This window comes from Aquarana catesbeiana, linkage group LG11 (assembly GCF_042186555.1).
Source record: "Aquarana catesbeiana isolate 2022-GZ linkage group LG11, ASM4218655v1, whole genome shotgun sequence".
NCBI lineage: Eukaryota > Metazoa > Chordata > Amphibia > Anura > Ranidae > Aquarana > Aquarana catesbeiana.
In genome coordinates, this window is record NC_133334.1 from 60,542,153 (window position 1) to 60,567,553 (window position 25,401).

At 43.7% G+C, this 25,401-nt stretch overlaps 1 protein-coding gene across 1 annotated transcript in view; it reads right to left on the minus strand.

Moving 5' to 3' along the window:
- Positions 1 to 295: 295 nt before the first annotated feature.
- PRRG4 (proline rich and Gla domain 4) overlaps positions 296 to 25,401 on the minus strand; it is a 65,597-nt gene continuing 40,491 nt past the window's right edge. The window contains exons 4-6 of the mRNA XM_073604476.1: positions 21,324 to 21,366; positions 10,314 to 10,440; positions 296 to 1,123 (exon numbers count right to left, since the gene is read on the minus strand). Coding sequence (XP_073460577.1) covers positions 892 to 1,123; positions 10,314 to 10,440; positions 21,324 to 21,366 — 402 coding nt within the window. The 3' untranslated portion in view covers positions 296 to 891. The remainder of the gene's footprint in view (positions 1,124 to 10,313; positions 10,441 to 21,323; positions 21,367 to 25,401) is intronic.

Consider the following 25,401-nt stretch of genomic DNA (forward strand, 5'->3'; position numbering starts at 1 on the left):
CAGGAGTATAGACAAAGAAATGGGGGGACTCTCATCATTGGACTTTTCAAGAGATACAAGAAGCCAGTTCATGATAAAACAGGACTTTTACAGCAATACAAATTCGACCACTATACAGTCTTACCACTACCAAAACCCCTTGGTGTCATTAGTATTGGGATGTCCAATAGACACTTACTGTATATAAGAATTTTACAGTGGTATAAACAACTGAATTATAGTTGTGATATTTACGTTTGTTTGTTTTGGGTGAGTTGCTTTTTGTGTAATCCAAAGAAAAAAAAAAAAGAAAAAGATCAGTAGACGACTATATTGTTTTATAAAATAACCAATCACATAATAATTAATTGTGTATTCACTTAGGCATATTACAATGACAAAATGATCTAAGACGATAATACAATAACATCTCAGTTAGCAGACCCTTTTCTTGCCAGGGTTTTATTTTAGATCCTTATCTCAGTTGCTGTGCATGTAGGTACCCCAGTAGGAGGCCACATAAATCTGTTTTGTAGGCTGTAAAAATCTGTTATGTAGGCTGTACAAATCTGCTCCATTTAGTCCTTTGTTTATGTACAATAACACGCATGCAGCTTTTGGGTTCTTTCATGTTCTTTTTGTATAGACCAAGAATCTTGAATCACCCACGTGCTTTTTTTTTCTGCACCCACTTGTCATAGTTACATCAGAAATCTATCTTCCACAATTGGTCCACCACAGATGTGTTGATAATAGCCAGTTGTTAATCTCCCTTATAAAAATCCAGCATACTGAAGCTCACAGTTAACTTCTTCATGTCAGTCTTGGAAGCAAAGCAGGACTCTCCTTTATCATTCCAAAGCATTTTGCAAAATTCACATAACATGCCGCCACATATGAATGTCATCGGGTTCAAAGGACTTGAGAAGCAGGAATAGAGATGGACTTTCTGTAGATCTTTGAGTCAATTACAGCTCCTGGATAAGGAGGTGGTGGAACCTCATTTGGGGAGACCATTGCCACAGCTTGTTCATAGGATGGTGGTGCATTTTCCACTGGTGGAGCAGTGGGATGCAGTGCAAGAAACTCGTCTCTTCTGGACCTGATGGAGATGCTTCGGCATTGATGTTGTTCATCTTCTGGTCTGTAGTGATGGAAATAAGTAGTTAATTAGTAAGTAATGTAGGAACATTTCAACAAGGGTGCATACAAGTGAAGTTACCAGGCAGATAAATGTTTCTTCTTGATAATACAGATAGATTGCAACCCACAATGCTAACCGTGAGCTACTGACTTCACCTGCAACCTTTCGGACCTCTGACCGGAGCAGCAAGAGCTACTGCAGAACCAAGCAAAGTCCTAGAATCCTCCTTGGCTCTGATGTGTCATGACATAGCCAAGGAGAAACCTAAGAGGATTTCCCTCACTTTTCGAGCACCACTGCTTCTGGTCTGGTTAGTGTATTTTACAGGGAGAGAGAGAGGAGAATTTATGAGGTGGGTAATTTTAGCTCAGGGGGGGTAAAAGTTTTTACCAAAAGAGGGGTATTTTTGAGTATATTTTTTTTGGGGGGGGGGGATGTTATGTACTACTGACCTCTACACTGTGCATTACATACGAATGACCTCTGCACTGTGTGTTAAATGTTACTGACTCCTGCATTCTGCGTTTCATATTACTGACCCTTGTACTCTGCGTTACATATTACTATATCCTTGTGTTCTGCGCTACATATTACTGACCCTTGTACTCCGTGTTACATACTGCTAATCCTTGCATTCTCTGTGTTACATAATACTGACCCTTGCACTCTTTGTTACATTTTAATGACCCTTGCACTCTACATTACATATTAATGACCCTTGTACTCTGTTACATATAACTGATCCTTGTGCTCTTCGTTACATATTACTGATCCTTGTCCTCTGCGCTACATATTACTGACCCTTGTACTCTGCGCTACATATTACTGACCCTTGTACTCTGCGCTACATATTACTGACCCTTGTACTCTGCACTACATATTACTGACCCTTGTACTCTGCGCTACATATTACTGACCCTTGTACTCTGCGCTACATATTACTGACCCTTGTACTCTGCACTACATATTACTGACCCTTGTACTCTGCACTACATATTACTGACCCTTGTACTCTGCGCTACATATTACTGACCCTTGTACTCTGCGCTACATATTACTGACCCTTGTACTCTGCGCTACATATTACTGACCCTTGTACTCTGCGCTACATATTACTGACCCTTGTACTCTGCGCTACATATTACTGACCCTTGTACTCTGCGTTACATACTACTAATCCTTGCACTCTGCAATACATATTACGGACCATTTTACTCTGTGTTACATAGTATTGATCCTTGCACTCTGCTTTACATGATACTGACCCCTGCAGTCTGCATTTCTTACTCTTGACCTCTGCATTGTAGCATTATCACTGGAAACATCTGAACTCAATCATTTTTTTTGGGGGGGGGGGTGTCCACATGATTATGGCTAAATAATGTAAAAGCTTTCATTGGTGACCATATGCTTAGAAGACATCCATGCAGTCAAGAATGCACTAAAATACACCAGGATCCAAGTTTAATGTATTCTATGTTCCTGGTCACAATTATGTATCTTAAATATGATAATCCGCTAAAAGTACAACTGCACTACAGACTAATATTTCACAGTTGGGTGGACACCAGTGGGAACTGACAGCTGTGTGAGCATGGGAGGACGTGGGCACTGTATTTTTTTTTATTATTATTAATTTATTTTAGTTATTTTTCACTGTTGCTTTAATTTTTTGTATCACTTTGTATCACTTTTATTGCTGTCACAAGGAATGTAAAGCAGGAATGCTTTAGATTTTAAAAAAATGGTGCGGATAGTTTTCAAGTAAACCGGAAGTGATGTCATGTCATCGGTTCCAGTTTACTGTTACAAACAGCCGATCCCGGCTTTGCTTGGCTGTCCAGCCGGCTAGTTGTTTGGGTCTTCCGGTGGGACTGTAGAGCCCAAGAGAGCTGCAGAAGGCGGGGGGGGGGGGGGGGGGGTGTCTCCTACCGCTACTTGTAATAGAAATCGAGTGGCTCGTAAGTCGCTCTGATGGCTATTACAAGAGAGCCAACCACTGGCTCTAAAAAACGATAATGTGTTGATGCCTGCAGCTGTAGGCATCATTCCGGTACAGGTGCTGCCCCCCTGAAGAATTATAGCAGAGTTGAATTCCACTTTGCATGTTACGTCCCTATTTATAAGATGTTTTTGTATGGTACTAAAAACCACTAATAAATGCGTTTTTCAAAATGAATAGCCCATTACCAGAGGAATTAACAAAACCAGCTTTTGCTGTAGAAATCTCTTTGAAAAGGTTTAAAAGGCAGCAGGTTTTTTTTACCTTCATGTAGTCTTAACGCACACGAGTGCCCCCATAGCAAGGGGCTTGCCTTGGAGAGGAGGGCACTCAGCAGGAGGGAGGAATCAGGAGCACTGTCGAGGGACCCAAGAAGAGGAGGATTAGGGCTGCTCTATGCAAAACTACTGCACGGAGCAGGTATGTATGAAATGTTTGTTATTTAAAAAAAAATTTTTTTCCCCTTTACAATCACTTTATTCCAGAGGTTTCCCCTGCAGTTCTTTCTTCTGCTGCTAGATGTCCTCAGTCTCATGGCCAGCATCATTCAACATACTTCCTCTGAGCCCAGTTTGTCCTGGACCCTCCCCAGCCTGTGACTAGACAGTGAAAGGAGAAGCAGCACAGTGATGAGCTCATCTCTCCGTTAACGTGTTCTCTTCTCCAATCAGCATGCTTCTTGTCAGCACATGAACTGATTGACTCTTTGTGTGTCTTTTTACTCTCATAGTCCATCCCTCTAGTACAGAGACTACAACGGGGTGAGACCAGTTTAACCACTTCCCGCCCGCCCACGTCATATGACGTCCTGGGCTTTGGGCGGGTATATCTGAATGATGCCTGTAGTTACAGACATCATTCAGATATTGCCGGTTTCAGCCGGCGAATCTCTACACCATAGGAACGATCATAGCGGCCGTTCCGCCGCTTGATCGTTCCTATGGGAGGCGAGAGGGGACGTCCCCCCCCTCCCGCCGCCCTCCGGTGCTTGCTCCGACTCACCGTTACGATCGGTGAGGCAAAGAGTGGATCCGCCGGCGTCGGATGTAGATCATAGAGATTTCCGGCGGACCAGATGGTCGCCGGAGTCTCTATGATAGTCGGAGGCCGGGCCCGATGTTATGACGTCACGCCCGGCCTCTCCATTCAAAAAAAGGGCGCCGCTTCGGCTGGGAAGCGGCGATCGTTTTAATTTTTTTTTTAATTTCAGGCTTCCCAGCCTAGTGGTGAGATATGGGGTGTTATTGACCCCATATCTCACTATTAAGAGCACCTGACATGTCATATTGCTATTACAATACATTGCTATTACTCGTTGGAGCGAGAGCAATAATTTTGGCCCTAGACCTCCTCTGTAACTCAAAACATGTAACCAGTAAAAAAATTTCAAGCGTCGCCTATGGGGGTTTTTAAGTACCGAACATTGGCGCCATTCCACGAGCGTGTGCAAGTTTGAAGCGTGACATGTTAGGTATCTATTTACTCGGCGTAACTTCATCTTTCACAAAATGCAAAAACATTGGGCTAACTTTACTGTTTTGCTTTTTTTTTAAACACAAAACTGTTTTTTTCCCCAAAAAAAAACGCGTTCGAAAAATTCCTGCGCAAATACTGTGTGAGTTAAAAAGTTGCAACAACCACCATTGTATTCTCTAGGGTCTTTGCTAAAAAAACATATATAATGTTTGGGGGTTCTATGTAATTTTCTAGCAAAAAAATGATGATTTTTACATGTAGGAGAGAAATGTCAGAATTGGCCCGGTAGGGAAGTGGTTAAATAAGGTACTTATACTTCTTACACATTGGTTTGCATCTTTCATATCTGCCTAGAAATTTGTGTTAATTCTTTTAATTTTAGCCTTTTTAGTGTGCGTAGCCTATTGCATTAGGGTGTGTACCCCAAAGCTCAAACACACATGCACGTGTGTGCATCTACATATATATGACCCTGGAACATTGATCTCCCTCCCCAGTAAAAGAGAAATGGCATAAGAGGGAGATCTTTCCCATCTCCCTGCCTGCACATAGAGTGCAAATGCTAATGCGCACAAGGTGATTAGGGTGTGCCCAGGCACATCCGGCACACACTGTGCACACGTCTATGTCTAGCCTGCACTTGCAAAATGACATCTGACTGGCTGCTATGTAGAACATGTTCTTCCTGCTGTGTAGAATGATTTTTAGAATGTGGAAATGGAAAAACTTTTGAACATTTCTGCTTGCCTCTTATGTTATCTGTGTGCAAGCAATGGATGACCATAAACTTCCAAAAAAAAGAAGGATGAGAAAAATATTAGATATGCAGCTAGATGTCCCAAGCGCTGTAATTACAAGAGGATAATTGCAAGCTTTATGTGTTTTGTCAGTCAAGCAAAGCTATTATTCTGCCGTAATTACACAGTTCTGGGCTGTCTTACTGCAGGAGCTTCAAGACAACAAGAATGTCTGTGGTAAACTGCACTTAAGTGGGATGTGATCACTCCTGTGAGTATGAAAAAGAACTAAATCCGCTGCACATATCATGGTCCCTTGGCCGTGTATCAAATTCAAAAGTCTCTAATGGACAATAACCCAAGTTACTGTCCATAAAATATGAGCTGCTTGGAAAACGCACCGACAAAGAATGGCCACTAGAGGTGCTATTGAGCTTCAAAAAGGAATGAGTGCACTTTCATCCTCTATGCAGGTGTTACCCTGTGAAGGTGAAAGGGACCATAAATTAATGTTTGTATTTATGCAAGTTTTTACCAAACCCACTGCAGAAGATGTACAGAACCAAAGACAAGTTACTTAGTCATTTCACTGGGCTGAATCATCCAGCTTGTGTGGCCTTGTTTATATGTGCACCTGTTCTTTTTACAGCTCAGAAATCCATCTGTGATAGAAAGTTTTTTTAGATCTGGTTGACAGGCAGCTTGGGGGTGATATGCCAGCTCCTGGACGCCACAAACTTGTTGCAACTTCGTACATGAGGGTCACTATATACATTACAATCTGACTGCTCAATTTTGTAAAGTCAACTTTGAATTTACGGAAACAATGTAATTTAACTTACCTAAAGTATCCAGCCGAACAGTGCCTGCATCCAATCAGATGCAGTCACTGTTCAGATATTCTGACATCCACAGGTTCCTGTGCACCCCTAAAGTGTTACTAAACCCAGGACCCTGCATTTATTGTATCTGGTCTCCCACATTACACAGAACATGGAAATGCAATTATTTTAGTTGGTAAATATAAACTGCTAAAAACCTTTTCTCGTCAGCAGTATATAGCAGTCTTGTGACTTCTATGAGTGTCTGGTTAAAGCTTGTAGGAGGAGTTTTCATTCTGCTCTGGCTATCCTATCAGGATGCAGGACCCCTGACCCTCTGTCTGGACATGGCTGATTGGCCCTTTGCTGATCACATGCACTCTCCCAAGAAAAAGAAAAAACTCTCTAGCAATAGACATCAAACTGAGCATGTGCAGAGTGACTCCATTTACTCTGTCTTATCCGGACATGTTATGGGGACAATGCAAGAAAAGGAGGATCTGTGCATACAGGATCAAACAGCCTTTTTACACAATGCAGAGGATTAACCCATTAGGTTCCACGGTGAGTATAACAAGCATGCTTTTCTGCATATACAGACTGATTTTACTGTTGTGGTTTTAGTAACACTTTAAGCCAGCCATACATAGATCGAAAGGCGACTGGTTCAGCAGGGACCTCCTGAATTTCAATCCATGTCTGGGCAGACTGGTTGTACAGAAGTCGATCCACTGATAGACTTCTGTACAACCAGCCAGTCAGATTATCCCTGCTCGATCAGCGTCACCGGCTGTAGCCAGCAGCGCCAATCAGTGTATTCTGACATCTGGGAAGTCTCCTCACTATCAGAATACAAAAGCTCAGCGGGGAGGAATCCCTCATCCACATCGAATGTGCCAGTGGAGGAATCACATTTTTTTTTCTTTCAACCTGCTGGATGAACGGGAAAAAATGTCTCATGTATTTGCTTTAGTTAGTCAGTCAGCAAAAGTTAGTGCCGGTTCACACTAGACGCGGCACGACTTGCAGGTCGCCTCACCGAGGCAACCTGCACACGACTGCCGGGGCGACTTGCAAGACGACTTCTGTATGGAAGTCTATGCAAGTCGCCCCCAAAGTAGTACAGGAACCTTTCTTCTAAGTCAGAGCGACTTGCGTCGCTCCGATTAGAACGGTTCCATTGTACAGAACGGGAGGCGACTTGTCAGGCGGCTAGGTCGCCTGACAAGTCGCCCCCGTGTGAACCGAGCCTAAGTTTTGTTATTTATTATTATTATTTATTGTTATTTATCTTTTAATGAGCTATTTATAAATCAATATAACTCAACACACAGCCATTAATGTCTAAACTGCTGACAACAAAAGTGAGTACACCCCTACGTGAAAATGTCCAAATTGGGTCCAAAGTGTAAATTTTTTGTGTGGCCACCATTATTTTCCAGCACTGCCTTAACCCTCTTGGGCATGGAGTTCACCAGAGCTTTACAGGTTGCCACTGGATTCCTCTTCCACTCCTCCATGACGACATCACAGAGCTGGTGGATGTTAGAGACCTTCTGTTTGAGGATGCCCCACAGATGCTCAATAGGGTTTAGGTCTGGAGACATGCTTGGCCAGTCCATCATCTTTACCCTCAGCTTCTTTAGCCAGACAGTGGTCGTCTTGGAGGTGTGTTTGGGGTCGTTATCATGTTGGAATACTGCCCTGTGGCCCAATCTCCGAAGGGAGGGTATCATGCTCTGCTTCAGTATGTCACAGTACATGTTGGCATTCATGGTTCCTTCAATGAACTGTAGCTCCCCAGTGGCAGTAGTACTCATGCAGCCCCAGACCATGACACTCCCACCACCATGCTTGACTGTAGGCAAGACTTGTCTTTATACTCCTCACCTGGTGCCGCCACACACGCTTGACACCAAGAGAACCAAATAAGTTTATCTTGGTCTCATCAGACCACAGGGCATGGTTCCAGTAATCCATGTCCTTAGTCTGCTTGTCTTCAGCAAACTGTTTGCAGGCTTTCTTGTGCACCATCTTTAGAAGATGCTTCCTTCTGGGATGACAGCCCTACAGACCAATTTCATGCAGTGTGCGGCGTATGGTCTGAGCACTGACAGGCTGATCCCCCACCCTTCAACCTCTGCAGCAATGCTGGCAGCACTCATACATCTATTTCCCAAAGACAACCTCTGGATGTGAAGCTGAGCACGTGCACTAAACTTCTTTGGTCGACCATGGCGAGGTCTGTTCTGAGTGGAACCTGTCCTGTTAAACCACTGTATGGTCTTGGCCACTCTCCTGCAGCTCAGTTTCAGGGTCTTGGCAATCTTCTTATAGCCTAGGCCATCTTTATGTAGAGCAACAATTCTTTTTTTCAGAGAGTTCTTTGCCATGAGGTGCCATGCTGGACTTCTAGTGACCAGTATGAGAGAGTGAGAGCGATGACACCATGGAGGGAAAATGGCTAATCGAGCCCAATGTGGACATTTTCACTTAGGGGTTTACTCACTTTTGTTGCCAGCGGTTTAGACATTAATGGCTGTGTGTTGAGTTATTTTGAGGGGACAGCAAATTTACACTGTTATACAAGCTGTACACTCACTACTTTACATTGTAACAAAGTGTCATTTCTTCAGTGTTGTCACATGAAAAGATATAATAAAATATTTACAAAAATCTGAGGGGTGTACTCACTTTTGTGAGATATTGTGTGGGTGTGTAAATAATATATTTTAAGCCTATTTTTTTTATTATTATACGTCAGATGAATGCTCACTAAATATTGTTAAAACAACAGTAGAAATATAAGCACCATGATTGTTGTTCTAAAGATTTGTCCATTTTCTTCCTTCCCGAACAGTAAAACTGATCACATATCTTACAGTCAGATTGTACAATCTTCTTTTAGTTTTACTAAAAGCTTTTTAGTGCAAGGTCCTAGGTGACTGGTTGTATATTTAATTGATTGTTTAGGTAGGCCCTATAGATTAGCTGTTTAGAAATCTAAAGGAGAATGTTCAATTAGATTTTATTGTGTGTAACCTGTTTATAGGGAAATTGAAGACTGGTCAGCGATCAGCAGTAATTACAGAGCCTAGAACAGATGCATGGTCATACTCCTTGAGCTGCACATTTTTAAAAAAAGCTGAAACACTGTCAGAGCCATGACACGGCTGCTTGTGGCAAGGAGGGTGGACCTTAATGTCCACATGCTGCACATATGTGTACATGAGATTTCTGTGGTGAGAGGGAGTTCACTGCACACTCCCAGCTCAGTCATCTAGCTGTCACTGACAGCTTACAATCTCTAGTTATGATTGGTGGGAAAGGCTCCTGATCATGTGACCACTGTGACAGCCGGTCAGACCTCCCCTCCCTTTAGAGGTTTGGAGGTTTAGTGAAAATTTATATATATACATAGATAGATAGATAGATAGATAGATAGATAGATAGATAGATAGATAGATAGATAGATAGATAGATAGATAGATAGATAGATAGATGACTCAAATGCCTGCAGAACTGGGCTGCCAAATCTTGGCTCTAGGAGCAGGCTGGCATCCAGAACCAGGCTGGCAAACAATGCCTCCAGAACCAGGTTGACAAACCTTGCCTCCAGAACCATTTTGGCAAACAATGCCTCCAGAACCAGGTTGGCAAACCATGCCTTCAGAGCCAGGCTGTCAAACCATGGCTCCAGAACCAGGTTAGCAAACCTGCCTCCAGAACTAGGCTGTCAATTGACTATGCTGTCAAAGCAACAACTGCCCACTATGAATCAGGAGCTCTGTGTGCAGATATACAGAACACAGCAGACCTGGAACATTAGTGTCTGAACTCTAGACTAGCCATTCTCAACCATGGTTCCATGGAACCCCAGGAACCTAGAACCTCCAGTGGTGTCCAGGTGTTCCCTTAGCAGTGGCTGATTGACCTCCCATCTGATGGCGCCTGCATAGTTCTAGGGCTAATGTTACTTGGCAGAACCAGCAGCATGGCAGCAATGGCCTTTATATTAACCTCCATAAGGGTTGTAGTCTTCCCACTAACCACCAACAGAAGGGGCATTTTTTTCCACTTGAAAGACTGCTCTAGACCAACAGACATATTTAAAATAACACAAAGAAAAAATATGGTGTAAGCAAGGTACTTACATTTGGCTGTGTCGTCTTGGAAGACAGTAGACGGTATACCAATAATAACCAAGAAGTCCAAATACAACCAGACACGTTCCAGCGCAAATTAGGCCAGTGAGGAGGCCGACCACATCTATTTTTACCCCTATTCCAGGGAAAAGAGAATGGACATATCATATCCTGAACACCTCAAGCACAGAGGTTAAAGCTGAGCTCCAGGGAAAGTAAAAATCCTCCCTTTTATTGAGGTTGCCCCTGCACTGCAAGGATTAAATACTTTGTACTCATTTACATCTAGAAGACTGGGTAAAGTACTTTTAACTTAACTGATCCTCCACACCCAAAGGCTCCTTGGCACTGCTAGGCTGTTCCAGCAGCCTCTTCTACTCAGTGCTCTGGTGGTTGGATGCCCCTGATGCAGAGTCTGTACCCCTGCATTGAACTGGAGGATGCTGAGGAACAGTCCACTGCTGGAGCATATGGGAATGTCAGCTCCCAGAGAGCAGAAGATCAGGTAAGTAAAAGTGCTTTTCCCATTGCTGTAAATGAGCATGTAACCCTTGCAGTGTGGGGAACACCCTCACTTTTTTTTATGTTAACCCTATTAAAGTGAACTCCAGGCACAAAAAACACAAATTAATGCGGCTCTGTAATCATTAATATGTCATTAAATGTAATTTTAGATGCAAGCAGTATAGGTTCCTGAGTCTGATTTGCTGTCAGCCTTTTTAAATCCCCTGTATAGGAAAGCTCCGACTGTGAGAGGGAGCAGGGGCCAAGGAGAAGAAGCTAACTAGTTTTGATGCAGCGCTTATATGCTAACAAGAAGCATGCTGATATGGGGAGAAAGCAAAGTATGATAGAGATGAGCTCATCAGTCTGCTGCATCTTGCTTTAATGTCCTGTCACAGGCTGAGGGAGAGAAAAAAATCTGTGTGTGTAAAGCCGACCATAGACAGTTCAAATTTCGGCCGGTCATTCGAACCATCTATGGGCAGGCTGATTGTACCCAAATTGATCCATCGGCTCAGTGGCTATAGCCGTAAACAATAATCACTGTTCTCCCGGCTCCCCGCAACCCCCCCCCACACACACACACACACACCCGGATTAAAACAAAATTACTCCAAGGGAGGGATTCAAGTGATTTTCTTTCCTGCAACTCGTGGTTGCAGAAAAGATCAAATTTTCTATGGCCTGCCTTACTAAACTGTAGCAAATAAAAATCAGGTCTCCTGGCCTGCCAGACAGGGCTGTGCTGTGTAGCATATTTGTGTCAGTGCTGGATGGAAATAAATAAAATAATTTTGGCAGATAAAGCAGTTCAATTATTTGTAAGTCATTGATCTATTTGGTTGCCTGCCCTGAGTTCAGCTTTGACATTTGAACATACATTTTCTTCCATAGTTTTGTATAATATTAAATATAAAAATGTGCAGATTTGCCACAAAAAGGGAACTCTGGATTTGACTCACTCTGCTTTAAGTGGTTTTAAAGCCTTACAATCCACTTTTTGCTACAGGTAAACCTATAATAAGGCTTACCTGTAGCTACCCCAGATATCTCCTAAACCTGCATGGTTTAGGAGATATCCCCTGTAATCTGCATGTGCCTACATCATCGGCACATGCGCACTGAAGCAATGGCACGTACGTGCCGTTTGCTTCAGTGAGTGTGCCGTTACTGTGATTGGCCGGAGCCGCCAGTGAGTGTTGCCGTTACTGTGATTGGCCGGAGCCGTGATGATGTCACTCCCGCTCATGTGCGCGGGAGTGACGTCATCGCGGCTCCGGCCAATCACAGCTCCGGAGCCACTATACCCAGAAGTAACTCCGGGGAGAAATGTCGCCGGCCAGTGCTGTGTACGGGCACCGCAGGGCTTCGATCTCAGGTGAGTATTATTACATAATGAACTAGTATGCTATGCATACTAGCTCATTATGCCTTTGTCTTGCAGGTCTTTTTTTTTCATGTGGGTTTACAACCACTTTAACAGCTGTTCAAAGGAAGCTTGTAATGAAAGGACTAAGCATGTTTTTTGCTGAACACTTTTCAAAATCCCAACCACGACACTACCTTCCTGGAGTTTGCATGTTCTCCCTGACCCTGCATGGGTTTCCTCCGGGTACTCCGGTTTCCTCCAACCCTCCAAAGACACGCTGGTAGGTCTACAAATTGTCTAAAAATTGGCCCTAGTATGTGTATGTATTAATACGAGTTAAACTGGGTACACACATGCCGAATGTTGGAAGATAACGGTTGGTTTAAAAAGAAACAGCCGACATTCGGCCCAAGTGTATGAGGGTCTGTCTGACAGAAGCCGGACGTTTGTTCGGCTGGCTTCTGTCAGATGTGCATGCTGGAAAACCAGCAGCCAACCGACTCCTGATCAATGCTCTCAGCCAATGGCAGAGTGCGCTGATCGGAATGTTCTGGCGGGGGGCCGATCCCCCTGTCAGAACACAACAGCTCAGAGGGGGAGATCACTGAACTAACCTCGCATGGTTAGTACAGCGGCTCTGACTGGAGCTGACAGTTTTTTTTCATTCATCCTGCAGAGTTGAATAAAAAAAAAACGAATAGTGTGTACCCGGCTTAAGGGACATTAGATTGTAAGGTAATTGAGGGAAGGGACTGATGTGATTGTACAATATATATGTAAAGCGCTGCGTAAATTGATGGCGCTATATAAGTACCTATAATAAATAAATAAAATACTGATTGCCTGGCTGTATTTGGCTTTAATACCTTCTGAATTACTGATCTAGAACCAGAATGCAGATAAGGAAAGTCAGAGTGGGACCCAAATTCTTGATATTCATACTTAGGCTGGATTCACACCTTTGCATTTTTAGTGATTTTTGCATTTTGCAGATTTGCACTACAGAACGTGTTCCATAGGAAACCATGTTAAATGGACAGTAGTGCAAATCTGCAAAATGCAAAAAGCACTAAAACTGCATAGTTGTGAATCCAGCCTTAAAAAGTATTATTTCAACATAACATCCAATCAACTAGCAGTTTCTGGAGGTGGGCAATTGCAGCCTCCATATTCACTTTAAGGCCTGGTTCACACCTATGCATTTTTTAGTGCATTTTCAGTTTTGCAGAAACACACTACAGTCCATTTAATATGGTTTCCTATGGATGTAGTTCACATCTGTGCATTTTATGAAAAGGGCCAGGGATTTTTTTCTGGTTTTTGATTTCATGGACTTCAATGGATCAAAAACGTGTATTGTAAAACGCAAAATGCACCTGGAATATCCAAACTGCAACCTGCATAGGTGTGACTCAGGCCTTAAAAAGTGATCTGCAATGGATAGCTTTTCCAAAGGCATGGGCACATTTACAGGAATACAGGAGAAGATACAGCAGTCTCCGAAATGTCTATTTTTTTCCAATCCCAAGGGGGATTTTACATTTTACTGTGCCACAACCGTGTGTCAAGCGTTTGGTACAGTCCTTGTGGCTTCAGTGAGCAAGTCTAACAAGTGACATCTCTTGCCAAACTCCACATACCGAGTCAAAATTGCTGCACCGCAAAGCATTGCAGCAATGTGAACACACCTGAGCAGCCACCATTTCACATTGTAGGTGAGCGGTTGTATGTATGTGCATGGGAGAAATTTGATGAAATATTTTTTTAATTTCACAAAATATGTTATATGTGCATTTAATATGGCCGCACACAGCCATTCACTCATATGGCAGGTTGTATGCGGCACCAGCACCTCCCCAGGTGTAAGAAAATGCCTGAATTTTGTGCTGGGCATATATTGTCGAACAAAGCCTGGGATCACTACATCAATGCTGACATTGTGATCACATGGCTTTGTTGCTGAATGGCTCCCATTAAAATGTCAGCAAAGTAAAACCTCTTAATTCCTCCCATTCTCAGAACAGTTTTTCTGTCCATACAAGTCGATATAAATGCAAATACAACTCAGTGTAGCTCAGAAGGTGGTATGAAGCAGTTCAGAACAACTCAAATGCAAGATGAAACATGCTGCCATTTATTGTCTATACAAACCCTTACTGATTGATTTGTTTTGCCTGAAATACACCTATAAAGTGGAACTGTAGCAGAATATTCCATCCCTAAATTCAAATATGTTAAAAGTACCCCTAAAATACTCTTCTTTCCTGGAGACTGGGCTCTCCCTACAACAGATCTGCCATTAGTCATGTGATAAGTGTCAATGCCCTATGGGCCAGTTCACACCACATTCAGCCCAGTGCATTTTTGTTTTGCATCAAAAACACATGGGAAGTAGGTTATATGGTTTCCAATGGAATAGCTCACTCCAGTATGGCCAGTTCCAGGGATTTTCAGTTCGAGAAAAGAAAAGTAGAACATGCTGCATTTTTCCTGCACTGGACTATACTGTGGAGTGGATCTGGAGTGTGTTTTTGTGGTGTGAACCAGCCCTAAGTGCCTTCAGCTGGGATCACATGACCTATGTCTGATAATGTATCTAGGAAACAGTTCTATAAAGCTGGCTATACACTATACATTCTGATTGTAAAACTTCTGTGCCATCTCTTCCAGCTTCCCAGATAGCAAGCAATTTTGCTGCAAGTTTAAAAGTGACTTGCTAAGCTATTGCTAGACTTGCCTGACTTCACAAGTTTGTTGCACAATTGCAGCAAGTCCACATTGCAAGACTCCAGATCAACTTTCTTTGCAAACTGTCTGCAAGTCTGCTGCAAGTTTTGGTTCAGTTATGTTGTACAATAGGGATGGGCCAAACGGACCCCTGTTCGGTTCGGACCAGAACGTCCTAACACCGCAAAAGTTTGGACCCGAATAACGAACCCCATTAAAGTCAATGGGACCCGAACGTCAAATATCAAAAATGCCAATTTTGAAGGCTTAAATGCAAGTAATTAGGCATACAATGGTTATAAGGGTCCGGGTCCTGCCCTGGGGGACATGGATCAATAAAAAAAAAGTTTGTGAAAAACATTTTTAAATGAGTAGTGATTTTTTGATTTTTAAAGTGAAAGCCTAAAAATAAAAAATTCCTTCCAATATAGTGCCAGGGGGGTCCCCTTTGTCTAACTGTAAAGTGGCAGATCTATACCATGTCTACAATCTGCTGCAGCAATAATTGCATTTATAAAGCCAAAAAAATGACATTTTTCCTGCAAGCTGCCTTTATTTTGCTCAGCAACAGCTGGGGAGCCAATGTGTACAATGAGGCCACAATGTAGTGAACTGTGAACAAGATTGGAGATTTTTTGGGTACATTCTGGTGTCACTTTGGATAGAAGTAACGGGTGCGTTAAAATTGGTCTTTGGGTGTCGGTGGCGCCTTCCCACCGTAACCCTATAGAGATAATCTTGATGAAAGCAAGAATTTGCCTTGCTGTAAAAAATTGCAATGATATGCACCTGTCAAATAGGTGCAGAAAAATTGGTCTTTGGGTGTCGGTGGTGCCTTCTCACCGTAACCCTATAGCAGTACACTTGATGAAAGCAAGAATTTGCCTTGCTGTAAAAAATTGCAATGATATACACCTGTCAGGTGCAGAAAAATTGGTCTTTGGATGTTAATTGTGCCCATGAAACCCATACCAAAAACATTCTTCCATATGAAATGATTGAACACCCTCAAAGCTAGGCAGCCTCAAAGTCCTGCAGAGATTCCACATCTCAAAAAGACTTAATCAGTGACATCAGCATCAGGAGCTTCATAGCTGGTAATCCAGGACTGATTCATTTTTATAAAAGTCAAACGGTCCACAGAGTCTGTGGACAGATGCGTTCTATGATCAGTAACAAAACCTCCTGCAGCACTGAATGCCTGTTCTGAATGCACACTGGATGCAGGGCAGCCCAACAACTCAATAGCATACTGGGCAAGTTCTAGCCAGTGATCTATTCTCATGACCCAGTAAGCCAGTGGATCCTCAGCTGGAAAGCTCTCCGTCTCTGTTTTGGCCCCGAGGTAATCGTCCACCATGTGATGCAGACGCTGCCGATGGGATGTGGAAGCTGACAGCCCTGGGCGGTGAGGACTAAAAAAATTCCAAAATGCCTCACTTAGGCCTTCTCCAACGCTCCTTTCTTGACCAACGGAAGACTCAAAACAACGTTTTCCACCACACTGTAACCTACTAGAGTCATGAAAAACTTTCAATAAAATCCTCTTTTATGTGTCCTCAAGAGATTTTATCCTCTGCACTCTCTGTGGGGACGGGATGAGTTCAGAGACCTTCCCCTTGTAACGGTGGTCAGGGAGGGTTGCCAACCAGTAATCATCCTTCTCCTTTATGCCACATATTCTTGGGTCCTTTCGCAGGCTTTGAAGCATGAGGTTGCCCATACGCCTCAAATTTGCAGAGGCTTGAGAAGCAGACTCCTCGGGGTCACTCATAATGACAGCATCTGGAACGTCCTCCTCCCAGCCACGTACTACTCCCAAGGGTCCAGGGTTGGAAAGCCATCACTTACAGATTGACGCATGTCTTCCTCTTCTTCAAAGCCTATGAAAGTGCCAGAATCCTCCTCCTCATCCTCCTCCCCTCTCTCCTCCTGTGTGTTCTGTGACATAGGAATGATGGTGTCTGCATAAAGTGGGCCTTGAGAGGTAAGGAAGTCCTCCTCTTCCTCCTGCTGCTCTGCCTCCAGTGCTCTGTCCATAATGCCACACAGAGTCTGCTCCAGCAGGAACACAACAGGGATTGTGTCACTGATGCATGCACTGTCATGGCTCACCATCCTTGTGGCCTCCTCAAATGATGACAATACAGTGCATGCATCCTTAATGATTAGCCATTGGCGTGGGGAAAAAAAGCCGAGGCAGCCTGAGCCTGTCGTCGTGCCGTACTGACACAAGTACTCGTTGACGGCCCTCTGCTGCATGTATAGCCGCTGCAGCATTCCTAAGGTTGAGTTCCACCTGGTGGGCATGTCACAAATCAGGCGGTTTACGGGCAGGTGGAATTCCTGCTGAATTTCAGCCAACCGAGCACTGGCTGTGTATGACCGCCTGAAATGGCTACAGACTCTTCTGGCCTGCTTTAGCACATCTTGCAATCCTGGGTACGTACTTAGGAAACGCTGCACCACCAGATTGAGGACATGTGCCAGGCATGGCACATGTGTCAACCTTCCCTGTCTAAGGGCGGACAGGAGGTTTGAGCCATTATCGGACACCACCATTCCTGGCTCCAGCTGGCGTGGTGTCAACCACCTTTGGGTCTGTCCTTGCAGAGCTGCAAGAATCTCTGCTCCGGTGTGGTTCCTGTCCCCTAAACACACCAGCTGAAGCACTGCATGGCACCTTTAAGCCTGACGTGGAGGCACAACAAGCTGCAGCACTGAGCCCTGTCCTGCATCCTTTCGAGTTGCAAGCAGCTTTACCCAGTGTGCTGTGAATGAAATATATCGTCCCTGCCCATGCTTGCTGAACTACGTGTCAGCAGTAAGGTGGATTTTACGGCTGACTGCCTTGCCCAACGATGCCAGAACATTCCCTGAACGGCCTTACGTGAAAAGTAGTATCGACTGGGAACCCACCATTGTGGTACAGCACATTGTGCAAATTCACGGAAGGGGGCAGAATCCACCGGGCTGAAAGGCAGAAGTTGGAGAGCCAACAGCTTTGACAAGCTTGCATTCAGGCGCTGGGCATGTGGGTGGCAGGGGCTGTATTTTTTTTCCGGTGCAGAAGATGGGGCAGAGAAATTTGCCGGCTACAGTCTACAGCTGGTGGTGTGCTGCTGGTAGATGAGCTGCTAGGACCTTGCACACCCTGTGCTATACCATCATCCCTGTCAGTGGAGGCTGCTGAAAGGTAATGACTCGGTATAGCAGGGGCAGACTGAAGTGGGTAAGGAGGAGGAGGAGGGACAGATTTGTTCTCCTTTTGTGTGGCTTTTAGGTGCTCTTGCCAACGGGCTGAGTGGTTGGATGTTAAATGCCTTGTTAGGCATGTGGTACCCAAATGGTTGGTGTTTTTACCACATTTGATGTGCCTGTGACACAGTTTGCAGATAGCAACAGTGCAATCTGCTGCACATGTGCTGAAAAAGGCCCAGACAGCTGAGCTGTGGAGAGTGGGCCGGGAGATAACAGCTGAAGAATGTGATGGAATAGGGTGGCTGCTCTCTACTCTTTCTTGATGCCGACCTCCTTGGGGTTGTGCCGCTTCACCTTCAGTTTCCTTCTCTGCTCTATCTGGCACTCAAGTCGCATCAGTGACCTTATCATCATCATCATCTCCATCTCCTCCATGTTTATCATTACCACTGGAGACAACTTGGCAATACGCTGCGGCTTGGGGAACATGAATGTCAATTTGTCTACCAGTGTTCCTCCCTCTCTCTAGGCTCATGTTCCTGTCATCCTCAACCTCAGAACCAGCATCTGAATCCAGTAATGGCTGGGCATCATCAAGGAGCAAGTAGCTGACGCTGTGGTCAAATAACTCAGCTGACTCCTCAATGACTGATGTTAGGGCTATGGCAGGAATAGATGTGGACAAGAAGGCAGGTTTATCCACTCTGGCAACTGCAGGGGACTGCACACTTGTCTCTGCTTGTGTGACAGAGGATGAGGAGGATGAGGAAGGTTTAGTAAGCCAGTCCACCACCTCCTCTGCATGCTGTGGCTGGATAGCACGGGCAAACTCACTAAACAGAGGAAATGATGCCCTGCCTGAGGACTGACCACCACGTCCACCTTTGCCTGTAGATACATTTGTTGCTGGCCCCCTTACAGTGCCAAGGGAACGTCTGCCTCTCCTTGTTGTTCTCCCAGACATTATTGGGAGGGAGGGGGCGGTGCTTATAAGCAAATGTAAAGGAGAAGTTGAAATCTGTACGTAGATGCACTTTAATCGATGTAAAGAGGTGTTTGGTGCCCTTTAATTTGAGTACTCACACGACACAGACACACTCCACGGATACAATATAATATACTGCAATATAATGCGCCAAACATACAGTGAGGCACAGAACTATATGGTGTTAAACTGGCAGTAACGCACAAAACTATATGGCGTTAAACTTGTAGTAATGCACACAGAACTATATGGCATTAAACTGGTAGTAACGCGCGCAAAACGATATGGCGTGAAACTGGCAGTAACGCACAAAACTGTATGACGTTAAATATGTACTAATGCACTCAGAACTATATGGCGTTAAACTGGCAGTAATGTACGCAAAACGATATGGCGTTAAACTGACAGTAACGCACGCAAATCTATATGGCATTAAACTGGCAGTAACGCACGCAAAACTATATGGAGTTAAACTGGTAGTAACGCAATCAAATAGACGGTGTTCAACCATCACTAAACTGAAGCTATCTGAACTGTCCCTACTCTAGCTATATACTAATGTCAAGATTATTGACACGGTCTCACTACACTACATTGAAACTATCTGCGTTGTCCCTACTCTAGCTGCACACTATGAAAAGCTGAATGATGGTCCTCCTCACTACATTCACACTATCCCTAGACTGACACTAAACTAATATTCTCCACTGACAATTGAAGCAAAATAGCACAGTATAGCACACTAACTAATAGCACTGAACAGAGCCTTGTTCTATCTCTCTCCACGCCAAAATCACACTGAAAATGGCTGCCATTGAAAGAATACTTTTAGACTGTGGGGCGGGAATGAGCCATGATTGGATAAAGTCATGATGACAGTGTCCAATCATGACTCTGACAGTGCTCTGTGCCCTGATTGGCTGAAGCTTTCACTGCTTCAGCCAATCACGGCTTGCAATGCACTGTTCAGTGCCGCAATGCCTTGTGGTGGGTTCGGGGGGGCGAACAAACGGTCGAACGACCCGTTTGTTCGGCTGTTAGCCGAATGTCCGAACAACGAACGTTCGGCCCAAACTTATGCTCAGGCCGAACCGTTCGCCCATCCCTATTGTACAATGGTCCTCCCACCACAGGGGTCACTGTGGCTGAATTTTTATGCTGTAGACTTGCAGAGCTCTTGCTGTAGACTCACCACTGCAACTTTGCTCTTGCTAGAGACTTGCCACACAAATTTGCTACGCATTGGAAAAGTGTCAACTAGAACTTGTGCTTCAAGTGCTCTGTAAATGTACAACTTGTCAGTGAAAATGTGCAGCAAGTTAACAGTCTTACAATTCAACACTGCCACAAATTTGTGGCAAGTTATCCTTGCTATCTGGGTTTACCACAACTTTTGACTAAACTATCCACTCAGTTTATTTTCAGACAAGCAGGCCCTTGCACTGCATAGTTTTTGGTAGATCTAAAGGAGATTGTACAATCAGAATGCATAGTGTATGGCCAGCTTAATGGACCATACACTCAATGATGCTATAAAAGTATATTGTTTGATAATAATCCATAGATCCAATCATATTATCCGATTGTGTGAAGAATTTGTTCAATCAGATTGTTATATGTATGTGAAGCAAAGGTCAGGTAAACATTTCAGGACTCCATTTAACCTTAAATTAACAGGTTCGCTTTAATCGCAGCTCCTGCAATTACTTATATCTCTAGTGAAAGGAGAAAAAAGAGCTTCAGCCCTCGTTCACATTGGAGCGACTTGTCATGTGATTTGACCGGTCAATTCGCATGACAAGTCACACTGCACTACTTTTGGTGATTTTGGGTGCTACGTGCATAGATATCTGTGCATGAAGCCGCACAAGTTGCACCTGAATTCGGCTTTGAAATTGTGCAATTTCAGATGAAGTTGCACAATTTCAAAGCCGCAATGTGAACGAGGGCTCAATAACAATTTGAACTTTATACAGGAAGGGGACTTTCTTCTCTCCACCTTGTGATGGAGGTATAGGTAGCTGAGCAGCCAATCACCATGCACCAACGCAGTCACATTGGAGACGGAAGAGAGTAACATGCTCTCCCATACCCATATATACATCTTTAATATACATTTGTGCCAGAAATCTCGGGAATTTGCATTTATTTTACTACTACTACTACTACTACTACTATTACTACTACTACTACTACTACTACTACTAATAATAATAATAATATCAACTCTTACCTTGAGTAAATGGATCTTTGGAGTACTCCTTCCAGAATTTCATCTTTAGAAAACAAATTAAAAAATAATATAAAAATAAAATACTACATTTCATGTCACAGTACAATGAAAGGATCTATTTAATTCCATGGTGAAACACTGATTTAAAGGGGTCTATTTATAAAGCAGTGAATGCAATTTTCAATAAACTTTCTCCAGGTGGGAATCAGGGCTCATTTACACGGGTGTACTCATCTCTACTCCTGTGTAAAGGGGCCATCCCTACCTACGTAGGATGCACAGTGTTCTGTACAGACCCATGCAGGCAGCCTGTATAAATCAATGACAGGTGACCAGTTGCATGGATCTCCATGCACATCCTGGCATGTTCATCTGTGCAGGTCCGATGTACAAATCAGAACGCAGTCTGTTTTTTTTTTAATTTTTTTGCTGTTGGGACATGGAAGGTTTGGGAGGATTTTACTGGGCCCTTGTTCCAATAAGGTTGAGAAGCACTAGATTAATGGAAAGCTGTCATATTAATGCTTTCAGGAATTTCATATATTCCTATATTATTACAGTGTTAATTCTCTCCATTAAAAACACTGGCACGCCACCTAGAGGACATTATCCTTAGCCAAGGAAAGTTTGATATACTGTTCAGATAGCACTACTATATGATGCGCTGCAAGTGAAATGCTATACATGAATATTGTGTTCAATATATTCTTTTTTTTTTACCATAATGCTTTAGGCATTTCTACAAATGGGCAGTTATAGGGGCTAATCTAGGCAGGATGCACATTAGTGGCCTGATTAATCTACAGCAAACCCCCAAAACCAACACCCCACTCCCAAATGTACAATAAGTACTTTCTCATGGGCTCATGTCATGTCTTTTTTTTGTAGCTTTTAGAAGTGAAAAAAATTGCTCAGGTGTGAATAGGGCCTGAAAGCCAATTCTTGTGTTTTGATACCCAGATAGCAAGCAATTGTTCTGCAATTTTGAAAATTACTTGCTAAGCTATTGCTAGACTGGCCAGGTATCACAAGTTGGTTGCACCTTTGCATCAAGTCCGCATTGCATGACTCCAGATCAACGTTCTTTGCAAACATTCTGCAAGTCTGCTGCAAGTTCTGGTTCAGTTATGTTGTACAATAGTCATCCCACCACAGGGGTCACTGTGGCTGAATTTTCATGCTGTAGACTTGCAGAGCTCTTGCTCTAGACTCACCATTGCAACTTTGCTCTTGCTGGAGACTTGCCAAGCAAATTTGTGAGCAAGTGCTCTGCAAGTGTACAACTTGCCAGTAAAAATTTGCAGTAAGTTAACAGACTTACAGTTCAACACTGCCACAAATGTGTGGCAGGTTATCCTTGCTATTTGGGTATGTGCTCCCCTTGCCCACCACATGATGGCATTTAGATCAGGCCATTGGCCACTAATGCCAGACATAGACCCAGCAATTTTCTTTCCTGCAACTACAGGTTGCAGGAAATAAAATCACTTAATTCCCCTTCAACAGAGTCAGTGTTGCATGTAAAATCCAACAGACTGGTTGTACCCAAGTTGATCGATCGATGAACTTGGGTACGTTCAGACTGCCCATTCATGCTTTGAATCTTGGCCGGTCCCTGCTGAACCGGCTGAGAATCGAGTTGTCTATGGCCAGCTTAAGGCATCAAGTGCTGCATTGCGTGAGTGGGGTTGAGTTACTAAAGGGAAATAGACTGTGTACTTTGCAAGTGCAGTTGCATTCACTTTCCCCACAGCTTAGTAAATGTGGTAAAGCTCTGCTGGTTTCCATCATCCAATCATGCACAAACAAAACCGCTTTTTTTTTAATTTTTGCACCAGATTGGGTATTGTTGAAGCTTTGGGGTGTTAAATAAATCTCTCGCGCTGGCAAGGAACAGTAAACAAAACTAATACAGAACTACAGTGTAAAATTAAAATGCAGCAAAATCTCTAAGTGTGTCACATAACACTAAAACTGTTAGGGTAAATCAGGTGATCTTGTGCCAATTGATATTAGTAAATACACTAAATAAATTGTAACGCTATAAATGAATAAACGTGTCTATATAAACATCTACATAAAGTGACAGTGCACAATATGTGATATTGCATAAATATACAATAAATTAGGTGATAGTGAATCATATAGTGATTACTTCCAAAGTATCCTAATTTAAAGAACTAAGTGAAAAAATGTCAATAAATTGACACCGTATGTGAAAAATTGGTCAAAAATAAAAAATGATAATAAATAATGATAAAGTCCTCTTATGTGAACAAATAAGTGGATAAAACTTCTGCTGCTGTCAAAGCTTAAACATATACTTGACAGATAAGAGTGTCCATATGTTGTCTTAATATGGCTTCTTCAATATTATAGTCTCCCAAAACTCTCACCTTAATGGTATGAATACAAAGCAGTCAACATCCGAGATCTCTACTATCCTCCATGGGTGGGCAGACCCTTCGGTGTTCCTCCTATGGGTGCATTGATTCACTCCAATATCCCAATATGTATAAGGGAATACCTGTTCTTTTCACGGAGACCCCATTGACCAACTGCAATCAACAAGTCGCCTGGAGCATGACCAATAAAAGAACCTATTGTATATTTATGCAATATCACATATTGTGCACTGTCACTTTATTCAGATGTTTATATAGACACGTTTATTCATTTATAGTGTTACAATTTATTTAGTGTATTTACTAATATCAATTGGCACAAGATCACCTGATTTACCCTAATTGTTGAAGCTTTATCACATTTACTAAGAAAAAAGAATGCAACTGCATTTGGAAAGTGCACAGTCTATTTGCCTTTAATAAACCCACCCCTTTGTGTTCCATACGTGAAGCAGGGCCGTCTTTAACACAGGGCAAAAGGGGCAGGTACACGGGGCCCAGTCATTGTTGTGGGGCCCAAAGCAGCTGCCCCTTGAGCCTGCACTGCCCACAAACAGTTGACAAGTAAATTCGGGAGGGCCCAAGAAAATGTTTGCCCAGGGTCCAATCAATATTAAAGACGACCTTGACCTGAAGTGTCATTTAAGAATGAATTTAAGCACAGCACCTGGGGGGGACTGTAGTAATGGATAGGAAAGGGGTTGGGATTTCTTACTGGTAGGTTGCTTTGTTCATTCAAACACTTTCAGTTGCAAATTTTCTCAAAGTAGCCACAGCAAAGATTAAATTGCCCATACATGGCTTGTGGGCAGTGGCGGCCCGTGCATTAAGGGCACACGGGTGCCGCTCCCTCTCTCCTGCCACCCCCTCTATCACCAATAGATAGATTCATGCATTGCATGAATCTATCTATGGCCGCCACTGCCAACCCCCATTCAGGCGCCAATCCCCTTTTCGGGCGCAGGGCGCCTGAATTACAGTGGCGGGGGATGGTTTTGAAGCACCTGATTAGAGCCATAGGCTCTAATAGGCATCAAGAATCGTGACCTGCGAGCGCCATGCTGGGCACTCGCAGGTCACTCAGCTGTGTTAGAAAAGCGAATGAACATTCACTTTCCTAACACTAAATCGCCTCTCCGTCAATCAGGTGCCCGGATCTGTTACCCGTCACCTGATTGGCTGAAACAACAGTCACTGTGATTGGATGCCAGCCGTCCAATCATGTCAGAGGATGGGAGGAGAGGACAGGAGAAGAGATCGAGTAGCTGTCCCACCAAGACAGGTAAGTGCAGATGGCAGGCCAGCGGGGGGGGGGGGGGGGGGCACAATGGCAGCATTTGATATGGCTCAGTGGCTTCGTTTGATGGGGCACAGTGGGAGCAGTTGATGGGCACAGTGGCGGCAAATGATGGGCACAGTGGGAGCAATTGATGAGCACAGTGGGAACAATTGATGGACACAGTGGCTGCATTTGATGGGCACAGTGGTGGAAATTGATGGGCACTATGGCGGAAATTGTTGGGCACAGTGGCTGCATTTGATGGACACAGTGGCGGCAATTGATGGGCACATTGGCTGCATTTTATGGGGCACAGTGGCTGCACTTGATGGCACAGTGGCAGCGTTTGATGGCACAGTGGCAGCGTTTGATGGCACAGGGGCAGCGTTTGATG